General features: G+C 27.2%; 1 protein-coding gene across 1 annotated transcript; it reads left to right on the top strand.

Annotated features, from left to right (window-relative positions):
* Nucleotides 1-1,031: 1,031 nt before the first annotated feature.
* AGL26 (tRNA (cytidine(34)-2'-O)-methyltransferase) lies at nucleotides 1,032-6,504 on the top strand. Its single transcript, XM_020370004.3, has 7 exons — nucleotides 1,032-1,249; nucleotides 1,334-1,446; nucleotides 3,482-3,550; nucleotides 3,666-3,724; nucleotides 4,130-4,190; nucleotides 4,274-4,327; nucleotides 5,902-6,504. Exons 1-7 carry the CDS (start codon nucleotides 1,111-1,113, stop codon nucleotides 6,181-6,183), a joined length of 777 nt encoding a protein of 258 aa, XP_020225593.1. The 5' UTR covers nucleotides 1,032-1,110; the 3' UTR covers nucleotides 6,184-6,504.
* The last annotated feature ends 6,097 nt before the right edge of the window (nucleotides 6,505-12,601 follow it).

Raw genomic sequence — 12,601 nt, 5'->3', positions numbered from 1 at the left:
AGAATCGAGATTCTTTGATAACACTTATTACTAAGGAAGAAGTCCATAAAACCTCGATGAGTATGAAGTTATATAAATTCTTAATAATCATGAGATAAATAATTTTTATTTTTAAAATTTATAAAAAAGAATTAGAAGTATCATATACCAACATAATATCACATACAAGAATAAAAAAAAAGATTTTTTCACAAAAACTAAAATCAAAATTTATTTTCTCGAGACTAAAAACACATTCAGATCACCTAATTATGAGTCTGTTTTGTTTAAATTTTAAAAGAAAAGTGTTTCTTAATAAGTGTTTTTTTTAAATAATTATTTAAGAAATAGATGAAAGTTACTTCTTAAAAAAATAGACCGCTTATTTTTTTTATAAAAAAAGTTAAAGCAAATATATCAAAAAGTAAGAGTGTTTGTTTTATTTAAAAAAACGCTTTTATAGGAAAAGAAGTTAAACAAACAGGTCCTATGTTGAAAAAAAAAATATTTTTGTATATTATTTTTTAATAAGAGTTTTTTCAAGTGATTTTCTCCAAGGAAAATGTTTATGATGAATTTTCTCTTTCTTTTCACTCTTCGGATTTATCATTTTTTTTTAAGTTTTAGTTTTATATTAAATTTTAATTTTTAAAATGATTAATAATTAAAAATAGACTTTTATTACAAAATAAATATTTTTTTATAAAATTAAAATATAATTAATATCTCAAATATTTACTTATAATAAATATTTCAAAATTTAAATATAATTTATATATTAAAAAATTCTTTTATTATATAAATTACTACAATTTATCATGTACATTTCTAAAAAATTATGAGTAATACATGAATTCGTTTCGACTTTAATGATAAAAAATATTCAATTTGATGAAATAAAAATATGTATAATTTTAATTTATTTAATTAGAGACAAAAATAAATATATATTTACTCATTTTTATTCATATTCACTTTAAATTTTTATATATTCTAATTTATTTATTTATTTTTATAAATTTACTTACATTTATTTATGTAATTTTTCCTCCATGATTACATGGTCTTCAACAGATAGAGCTCCACAAAGCATAGCAGAAAGAAGCAAAGGGGGAAGGGAGTGAGTGAGCAATGGACATCACTGCCCTCAAATCCCTAAACATTCCAACCGTTCTTCACTTTCCATCCAAACTCTCTCCTTTTCGCCCATTCACTTTCTTTCACTTCAAACCTTTTTCCACTCCTCGTCTCTCCCCGCTATGCTCTCTCGGTAATCTTTTCTCACTCTCTCTTTTTCATTTCTTTATGTATGTATTTTTGTTTATTCCGATGTTGTCGAATGCTTGTGTTGCAGATGGGTCGGCTAAGGTAACAAGCAAGGAAGGTGCTTTGCCTCGTGGCGTTGGAGAGGCAGTGAATGGAGCATCACGCTCCAAGGTTCTTCAGGTTGTGCTTGTCTCCCCTCAGGTAACACTAACATTCGCTTAAACCTAACATTTGTTTTGTTTGTTGTGTAGCTTTTGCTTTATGTTTGTTTTTCAATTTTGAAGATACGGTGTTTACTGATGCATCAAGTTAGCTGCAAAATTTTTGTAAATTTTAATAGATTTGAAGATGATATTTGTTGGATTTCAATCCTTTTTGAGCAAAAGTAGTTAGTGTAAGTAAATAGTTCGGCAATTGTGTTCTTTAACCAATGTTTGGGATTCCATCCTGACTCTTGGAGTCGCGACTAGAGATATAACTTTATCCTCATAAGATCGATTTGATGGGTTGGAGTGATACATTATTGAATGGAAGAGATGAAGCTTCAAAAAAATAAACATAATAGCAAATTGGAGCCACAACAAAACTTGTTAGGAGTCTTGCACTAAGTAGAATAACAAGTTCAATGTGGTACTTAAGGCATGGGGTTTTCCGGTTCCCACATGGTAAACTAGTCTTTTGGGTTAGGTTCTCCTTATGTGCTTATGTCCTGACAAAAGTCCTCAAATGTGTTTCGAAAACTACACTCTTCAACACTAGTTTTGATATGAATCAATCTTAGGTAGAGGATTTTGATTCCTCGTGGAGGACCTGGCTGAGTTGGTGAGTGGGTTGGAACTTGACTGTGGATCTTTCCACTGCCTGCAAAGTGGAAATGAATGTGTTAGTGATTAGATTAGATTTAGCTTGGTTGTGGAATGTACATTCTTATAGAAAATGTCGTATCTATTAATTGAGGATATGTGAAGTTGGGAAGGGGCATTGTTAAGTCACTTAAGTGCATGCCAGATGAGTGTGGAGCTTTTTTTGATACTTGATAGTATATGCAGATACGTTTTCTTTGCTTATGTATGAAGCATTGAAGCATTTCGGATATTTGTCAATGATTTATGAGTTTTCAAAAACCTTTCTTAGCAGAATTATTTTCACAGTTAGTATAGCAAGCAGGAATTGCATTTGAGTCAGGGACGATCCAAGATTCCAAGTTCAGACCACCTGTTGTTGTAATATTAAATACTATGAGCACTAAAAGCATATTTTCTTTATCTTTTATTCTTTAAATAGAAGATTATTTGTTGAACCTGTCAGTGCATCTGATAGAACCTGTGGTTCCTATCCAAGACTGTGTTAGCATACTGCCCAGGACCATACAGGGGACGAAAACCATCTAGTCCAGTTCGAAACTGCTAGGCCAAAGATTATTCGGACCTATTCTATAAGGAACAAGTGACTGGAGCAATTGGAATAGAATGTGCTTCCCTCTCATCGTTACCTAGGTTATTAGTTGTGGAGAGAATGTATCAATGTGTGGGGGTTTGGTCACAAAAGCAGTGGTAGCATGTGAAGGAGGTTAGGCTTGCTAATTTGGCACATGCTTAGGCCTGAGAAGACACATCTTCCAGGAGGGGGAACATCGCTCCATTATCTTTGTTAATCAGTTGTGTATAATTTGAATATTATGGAGGTGTCAGATAATTCTTTTGTTGGGGCAGTGGGGTTAGAGGGAGAGTATGGGAGTTATGCGTGAGATACAAATACATGGAAAGGAAAGATCGCGTTATCTGGAGGAGTTTCTTCTCTGTACGAACCATAAGTTCCATCTGATTCAACAATACTAATCTTTTCTGTATCTTTCTCTGGTACGGTATCCTAACAGAATCACCCATATATTACAAGAAAGACTGGTTTATGACATTTTGTGATTAATTCCTTATTCCTCTGACAGTGGATCCTATTCAAAAGAATGACCAACATTTATGAAAATAAATGACCTAACTATAAATATGACAACTTCTGATCTATGGTTCACCTAATTTTCAATTTAATATATTTGTTGAGATTATTGTAATAGGGCAATAGATATGGACTTGAAGATGATTTGAGTGAATATTAAAGATCAAATCACCTTAAACAAGTAATGAAGTTAAGCCTATGCATACTAAAATTGGCTTCAGTAAACATTTTTTTTAGCTCAGATTACTGAAGGTTGTTCTGGGATTTATGTTGTCCTTGGTAGATTCCAGGAAACACAGGGTGCATTGCTAGAACATGTGCAGCGTCAGCTGTTGGACTACACTTAGTTGGGGTGAGTTTTACTTTCTAAATTTAATTATTTTTTACATTTGATGATAAGATTGTCATCTATTTTCGTGTTTGGTTCAAAATACTAATGATCGCCTTTGTATTTCTTTATCTTTCAGCCATTAGGATATCAGGTGGATGACACTAAACTAAAGCGTGCTGGATTGGATTACTGGCCGTATCCATTGACATATACTCATTTAATTTTTATTTTTTTTCACTTGCACCTCTTCTTCTATTCCTGACAAACTCTTCTACAATTCACATATGCTTATTTAAATTAGAGAGAAATTCTCACTTGCATCTCTCCAGCTATTCTAGACAATCTCTTCTGCTGAGCAGGGTAGTATGTAATTGTCTATCACTGTTTATTTAAATTGAGTTCTGCCTGACTTTGGCTTTTACTCCTCGAAGCTTGTTTTGACTGGATGAAGTGTGATGTTTTTCAAATATAATGTGTCTAGACTAGTTTCAACCGATCAAATATTGTTTTGTGCAAAGTAACAAATAAAAACTGATAAAGTATTGACATACTTGCATTATTGCTTTTTATTTGTTTTCCAATATTGACACAAAATTGCAGATATGTGGTTGTTAAAATTCATGATTCTTGGGAAGATTTTCGTGAATATTTTAGACAACAGGTGATTGTCATTCTCAGAGATAAATTCCACATATCACATCTCCTTTGACTCAACATGTGACGTGTCACCATTGTCTTGTACAGGAGGGTGAAAAACGGTTGCTAGCATTTACAAAGAGGGGAACAAAAATTCATTCTGTGAGTTACCAACCATTAATTTTGATAGCATAGTTCTTTTAATTGCAGTATTTCTCCGTTGATGCATGATGTCTCTAACGTCTTCACATCTCCTAAGGTCTTATTCTTATCTTAATGAATTTCTTCTTTTATCAAAAAAAAAAACAAAAATCCAAGGTTTTGTCTCAATCCTTAGTAGTTTCTCTTCTATTGCTGTTGATTGAAGAAACAAATGACACACTTAAAAATACCGCTACAAATTTGGATCCCCTGTCGCAACCTTCCTATTCTACATTGTTTACAACTAATAAGAAACCTGGGTAAACAATCACAATATTGCAATTTAAAAAGAAATCATGAATGTCAATTCTGAAGATTGACTCTGATGAGTAATCTAATAAATTTATGTCAAGGTTTCAAGAATTTGTTATTAGTAGTTGATCCCATTCAACATTTACATGGTAGGTTAAATGATGGCTTAAAAACAATTTGAGGAACATTGTCAAGTGGGACAAGGTCTTGGATACGACTTTCTCAATTCCCTGTGGTTTGTGAGAGTCGCTCATTTGGGGTTGGTAGCATGTAGAGGGTGTTCTCATATTACATTGATAGAATTCATTTAAACTGAAAAAGGCAACTGATCCATTCCATTCAGTTTTCTGCTAATGCTAATATTATCCAACCAGTTTAGATCTAAATGAAACCACAATCCATTGATCCAATCCTATTTAAATTAGTTAGATTGGAATTACTATCTGCTCATTAATTATAAGACCTTTTCAATTAAATTACACCTTTAAGAAAATTAGTTAATTTGGTTAAGAACATTAAATTTGTCAATAATGTAAACTATTTTTCCAAAATTATCCTTAACTTTTCTTAAATTAGCATTCTCTTTCCGCTTAAATATTTGTCACTTAATTAATTAATTTTTGGAACAAACGGATATTTTTGTGTCTCTTTATCTTCTCTAATACTAATATTAGAGACTTTTTATCCAATTAATTTTAAACATTTATTATCTTTTGTCTAAAAGAATTGTTAATTAAATAAGAATATTTTAGAGAAGATATGATTAATGGGTCTTAGGAAAGGGCAAAAAAAAAAGTGAAAAGGGTTATATAGGGATGGAGGTAGTATTTTTTTTTTAATTTTTTATCTTATACTAGAAAATATATAAATTCATCAAATACAAGTCTAAACTACTTTATGAGACACACTAACTATAGGTTCAAACAAATTCATGAAAATCCATCAAAATATTATATTGATACTAAACATTGAGTCCAAGCTTAAATCTACTAATATCGTTAGGGTCACTGTATCTGAGATCTATCAAGTACAGGTTATATATTGATTTGTATTTGAAAGCTAATTAAATCCAATTAATTTTTATTTTTATTTTCTACAGTACTTCAGTTAGGTTTATTTGGTTTCCAGTTTTGTTCTTTTTGGTTTTCCGGCTCATTTTATTTTCTTGACATCCCTTAAAGCAAGGAATATGAGCAAGGTAGTGTGTGCCTTTGCTTCCAAAACAAAGCAATGTAAAGAAACTATGAACTGGATTATAATTGTGATTCCTTCTTACCTCGCAGGATTTTTCCTACAGAAAAGGTGATTATCTTTTATTTGGTTCTGAAACTAGTGGCCTGCCTCCTGAAGCCTTGTTAGACTGCAAAACTGAACCATTTGGTGGAGGAACTATCAGGATCCCTATGGTTGAGACTCATGTCAGATGTTTGAATCTGTCTGTAAGTGTTGGCATAGCTTTGTATGAAGCCTCTAGACAACTAAATTATGAGTCTCTTCAGGTACCTTCAGAAAGCTGTATTGATACTGCCGAGGAATCATTTATTACTGAAGACATTTTTGCTTGATTATCATAAATATTCTATTTTGACACAAAAGGGGGGAAGGGGGTTGTCATATTCCTAGTTAAATGAGATGGAAAATGTCTATTTCAGATTCAGAAGTTAATACCAAATCTGCACCTAATTCCACACACAACTCATTTACATGTGCCACTCACTAGATTTTGTCGAGATTATATCAACGCTGTTCTATACCAATCCGCATGTATTATTGCAAATTTGCAATCTAATAGTTGTGCCATTTCTTGCGGTGGTTTAAACATTTTAAACCTCACATTGATGCAGGGGAACCATTGGGAATAAAAAGGTTAAAGAATTACATTTTTACTTCTTTATTTAGTTCATTTAACTGCTTGAATGATTTTGCGCTCAACAATTTATCTTAGTATAAAATATTTTTATATTCATTTACATAATAGAAATTTATCTTAATGCCATACTCCCTCTCTATTAGAAGGAAAAAAATTTGATTTTATGTATATTAAGGAAATTGATTATCTGCATTAAATCTTATTAATTCTATAATGTTTTAATTCAAGTTTTTTAGTTATCATAATTATTTATGAATTAAAAGTTAATGTTTTAAAATAATTTATTGATAAATAAAAATATATATTTTAAAATATAAATTATTTATCATAAATTCAAAATAAAATTTATATATTTAAAAATATTCATGTATACTAATTTTAAATATAATTTATATATTCAAACATGGGAAGATATCAAATGAAATCGGTATAACTTTTAATAACTATTATATTACTAAATAATTTTATATTAAATGTGAATTTTGTCGATCCAACTGATAAATTATATCTTCAAATCATTTTGTATGTTTATGTCAAATTTTGTTAAAATTGATTAATAATTTAATAGTAATTAAATTATTCACATTTTATTATATTTTGAAAAGTATATATCATATCAATTTTAATTTACATGAATGAAATATCAAATTATCTTGAATTAATATAAAATTTTGTATATATGATATGAGTGAGAAACTTTTAATCTAACGATTAATTTTGAAAAATAATTATTTAATTAAAAATTATTAAGTGATATAATAATTAGTAAAAGTTACATCAATATTATTTGATTCTTTCCTTTCAAACATAGTTATATTTATATATAATAATTTATTATAAAATTTAATTATATATATAATAAATATGTATATGTATTATACAAAATAAAATATTAATTTATTTATATTTAAGGAAAAAATGTATTTTTTTATTATAATAAAAAAATGGAAAGAGTATAATGTTGAAGATTAACACGATGTGATAAAGTGGTCTAATTTATTGGATGTCTGTGTAATTGTTTATATTAGCTGTGTATATGAATTAAACTCATGACATATATGCCTAGCCTGAGTATTATGTTTCATTATTAATAGAACATCTAAATATTTACTTGGAACTTGATCCTTTCCGTTATGGGAGAAAGTCACAATTCAATTGGATAGGCAAAACAATTATATTGTCTCTATCATAAATTCTCCATATTGTAGGTCCTTCCCTTTTTGTCACTTTTTGAAAAATAAACTCTAGTAACTTTTAGGCATTTTGAACAGAAATTATTGGGTGAATAATGTTTATCTAATGATTTGGATCAATCTAAATGCTTACCAACTTCAATCATTTCCGTGCACTATCTTCTTTTTGTAAGCTCTCAAATTTCATTTTAGATCCTTTAAATTTAAAGTTGTTTTTTTATTTAATTTTTATAATTAAAAAAAAATTATTTTAGTCTCTTAAATCACTAATAACACATTTAAAAGTGATAAATTAAAAAATTATACTACATCAATTGAGTTTAAGATTATTATTAACAGAGACACTAATTGATAGATTTTGTATGACAATACTTGAGAGATTCTTTTAAAAAATTGAATATAAAAATTAAAATAATTAATTTTAAGTTTGAAATATTGAAAATAAATATATCTTAAATGTGAGGACTAAAAACATCCATGTCATTTTCTTTGGCATCTCAATTTCTTTGACACAACATTGAGGGCATATTAGGTCTCTTGCACATGAGAACTTTAGAAGATGTACAAAACATGACGAGTTAGACTAAAATGAGTCATATGATTTGAGAACTCAATTAATCATTCATGTTTCATTGGGAGGACCATTATTCGTTATCCTTTAGGTTTTTTAGGCTCATGAGGACCAATAATCAAACTTTGAGAACTTTGGAACGTGGAAGTTGGAGCCAACCCATATTCACGTTGGAAGGACCACCTCGTTCATGGCTTGGAAAAATATTTACATACTTATTGTGCGTTTGGTTTCACATTTGATTCTCGATAATTGTGTTAGAATTAGTTGACAAAATTCTTTGAAAACTTTTACATGTTTCGTTTCATATTGAGGAATTAATTATGAATTTGTTTGGATACAAGTTATGAATATTTTTGAAAGTTTCTTTACTGAAAATAAAAAATATTATTCAATAATTTTTTTTTTAAAAATACTTATAAATTTATGTCCAAACAAGTTCTATGAATTTAAATTGATTGAGTTAAAATAACTTTAAATAAATTTTGCAATGGATAAATTATTTTTTATTGAATTTTACTATTAAATTGTTTTCATAATAAAAACATTCAAACTTAAATCACATTACTTCAAAATCAACTTCATTAAAAATAAAAATTTCTCAACACTCATCGAAACACACTCTTAATTTCACATCAAAAAATTGATTGAGTCCCGTTTTGATTTTGAATTTAAGCATATTTAGAATTTAGAGTTTACCCTAAGCAACTTTAGCAGGCTGTACATTAGATGAAAAAAATATTCTGTTTTACTATTAACTTGATTTAAAAATAAAAATATCCAAACATAAATCATATCACTTTAAAATCAATTCTAACCCAAATCAATTTTACCATCACTCACCACAAGACACTTCAACTTGGTTCATCATATACATAAGTTTTCTTTCATCGCTTCTAGTGTCATTCACTATTTTAATACCATTACCAACTTAAGAACATATCTCTTAGGGGACCTTAGGAAGTTATTTCATATATGAAAATCATAATTCTTAAAAAGTTAAAAATTTTGAGAATCATAATTCTTGAAATACTTTAAATCTTTAAAATAGTTAGAATCATGATTCATTTATTACTCTTAAATATTTTTGGAGATATTTATATAGATTTTATAAGAATTAAATATTTTTACATTTAGTTAGAATGGTACTTTCTTGAACATATAAATATTTTTTTATAAAAGTATTTTTGTTAAAATAATATCATTAGGTATATTTCTTTATTCAAATCTTATTATAAATATAACATTCAGCTTTTTTATGATCTAATTATCTTTTGAAGATAATAAAAAAAATAATTACATATTTAAACAAATTTTATGTATAATAATATTTTTCTTTGATAAAACTTAAACTATTTTAAAAAGTTGATAACTTATAGTTAAAATTACTTAAACAATAATATATATATATATATATATATATATATATATATATATATATATATATATATATATATATGAGAATGGATCCTTTTACTTTAAAAGTAAGTCTACCTAGACTTACTCCGTTCAATAACTCATGTTCTACATCAATTTTAACAATTCAACCACTCAATTTAAAGTTCTTAATACATAGATCAAATCTAGACATTTTTAGAAGATTTGAAATTATTTGATATTTCGTTTCATTAATTCGAATCAATGTATAAAATAATTTTACGATTATCCATGAATTTGAATTAATGAAATGAAGTATCAAATGATTTTCAAACTTTCTAAAAATTTGTAAATTTGATCTATGCATTAAGAACTTTAAATTGAATGGTTGAATCCTTGAATTTTGATGTAGAACATGAGTTATTGAATAGAATAAGTGTAGGTAAACTTACTCTTGGAGTAAAAGGATCTCTCCTCTCTCTCTCTCTATATATATAGACACACACTTTGGAGGAAGATGAATTCCAATTAATAAACAATAGTTTTATGCCTTTATTACTAGTTTTATGCACAAAAATATAGGTTCAAACCATATTTTCATCATTGTAATTCTTGAATAAAAGAAGAAGAGCAAGAAGAAGAGGAAAGTGAAGTGTTAATTTTTTTTCATATGTATAATAATGACTACGAAATTTGAACTTAGAACCCTATACAGATTTACTAGTAATAAATAACATAATTAAAGTGTTTAATAGGACATGTATTTAATATTTTCATCAATAATAATAAAAAATAATCAACATTAAAATGAGTCTAGCACACAACCATAATTAATTCTATAAAAAATTATAAAAAAAAGTACACAATATAATCATACATAAGTCTTAACAAGCAAATAAACTACAAATAAAATATTATGAGTCCTATTTGAAAAAGCTTATGAATAATTTATTTGTACTCTTATTCTCTAAATGCTTATGAAAATGTTTGGACAAACTTATAAAATATCTTATGAATTGATTTCTCATATTTTATTATTAATTTTTATTTTTTTATAAAAAAAATTAGGTAAATAATGACTAGTAATTTTTTTATTTTTAATATTATTGTGATGTATAATGTTATTTTTAAAAATTATTTAATTACATTTCATATTTTTATTTTATTTTTAATTTCTTTTTATTTTTTTCAATGAGATAATATCTTATAAATTTTTAAATAATGATACATCCAAACACTTGAAAGTTGTTAAGTACTTATTAACTTATATGAATAATGTTATAAACTCTTATTACATAAGGGTTTATTAAATAAAATTTTAAATGAATTAATGTCTAAACAAACTTTAAATCAATGCCAATAAGTAAAAAATAAAGAAAAAATATGAATCAATCTAATATAGATCAATCCAACGGATTAATCCAATACAATTTATAATTTAACCCATTAAATTGAAATGTTACGAGATTTGGAGAACTAAACATTACAAACTATTGGGATCCACTTGAGTTAATTGTAAGGATCAATAAGTAATTGAACCCATTTTAACACTCTCCAAATATCCCAAGAGTTTTTGGGTTTAGGTTTTACTACGAGTGAAAATGATTGAAGCAACCTAATACGTTGTAAAATTACTACTATTATATTAACAATTATAAGATGTTTTAATCAATAAAAATATCACTTTATGTTGGAAATTTCTTATTCTTGTGGGAGAAAGATGAATTCATGAGTGATTGAATTTCATAGTCTTTTGGAGCAAAGCAATAGAGAGAGCCAACTTCGTGAAGTGAATCCAAGAGGGTCCCATTGACAGGGTAATGGAAAATTGGAAATAATGATTTTAGTGCAATTTGGACCCACGCAAAGTATAGTGTCATGTGTGTATAAATATGCCTTGTCGGAGCAACCTTTATAACTCTATGCATCTCATCTGAATATGATAATAAGTGGAGAAGAAAAACACTTATGTTTTGTGCTTTCATCACAACCATAATGTTATGATTGGGGTTGAAGCAGGATAAAGAATAAAAAATCTTAAATAAATTTTAATTCGTGTAAAATAAGAATTTTAATTTTTCTCTCATTAATTTTTTTTTTCTAAAATTTGAAATCATTATTTTTTATTTATGTAAAATGAACAAATTTTGATTTTGATCACTATAAAATATTTTTCTTTGATTTTCATTGTTCTAAAATCTAAAATCATCATTTTAGTTCCTAATGTTAATTTTAAAGTAGATAAATAATATTTTAAAAATTTATAAATTTTCTAGAGGTGTCACATGCTGACATAATATCACATGTTGACATAATATCACATATAGTTGAGGATGCTGCTTGTGATTGTCACTTAATGTTAACTTTTCATAATAACATATAAGTAGGTAACAAGTATCACATAATAGTAGGATAAAAATTTACTTTCAGTCCTTCAATTTATTTTTTTAAATTTGCTTTTGATCTTCTAATTTTTATTTATTTTTGTACTAAATTAGTCCCTTTAAAATCATAATATGCTAAGACTGATCCTCTTTTGTAACTCCAGTAGTGACGATATCTTGTGTGGAAAACAAAAATATATCCAACGAACAAAAAAATTATTTTTAATATCTCTAAAATTGTCAAATTCACTTTTAGTCTTCTAATTTTTATTATGTGAAATTAGCTCTTGTAAAAATGGAACAAAACGAGTTTGATCCTTGAGAGGTGCTAATTCTATTTTATTTAAATTTTTCTCTTGGCAAGTTGACATATAGTAATAGTAGATATATATAGTTAGATTTCTTTTAATTTTATTTACTATTATTAGTTTGTTTAGTACATAACTTCTTTAATTTATTGTGACGAATCTTAAAATTTTGTTGCACTTAGTTATCATGTTTTCCCTAATATCATGCTTTCTTTTATAAATCAAGACATATTTTAATCAAACCTAATAAGTTAGACTAGTGTCCAATGTGTTAGATCAA

The sequence above is a fragment of the Cajanus cajan genome, chromosome 10 (assembly GCF_000230855.2).
Source record: "Cajanus cajan strain Asha chromosome 10, NIPB_CcT2T_4, whole genome shotgun sequence".
NCBI classification, from domain to species: Eukaryota; Viridiplantae; Streptophyta; class Magnoliopsida; order Fabales; family Fabaceae; genus Cajanus; species Cajanus cajan.
Note: the sequence above shows the minus strand (reverse complement) of the source record. Positions and strands in the feature narration are given on the sequence as shown.

Bases quoted from the DNA above. Each gene is read 5' to 3' on its own strand.
- AGL26 (XM_020370004.3), top strand. From the start codon at position 1,111: ATGGACATCACTGCCCTCAAATCCCTAAACATTCCAACCGTTCTTCAC. The intron at 3,725-4,129 runs GTATCCATTGAC...ACAAAATTGCAG, and splicing joins GCTGGATTGGATTACTGGCC to ATATGTGGTTGTTAAAATTC. The intron at 4,328-5,901 runs GTGAGTTACCAA...CTTACCTCGCAG, and splicing joins GGGGAACAAAAATTCATTCT to GATTTTTCCTACAGAAAAGG.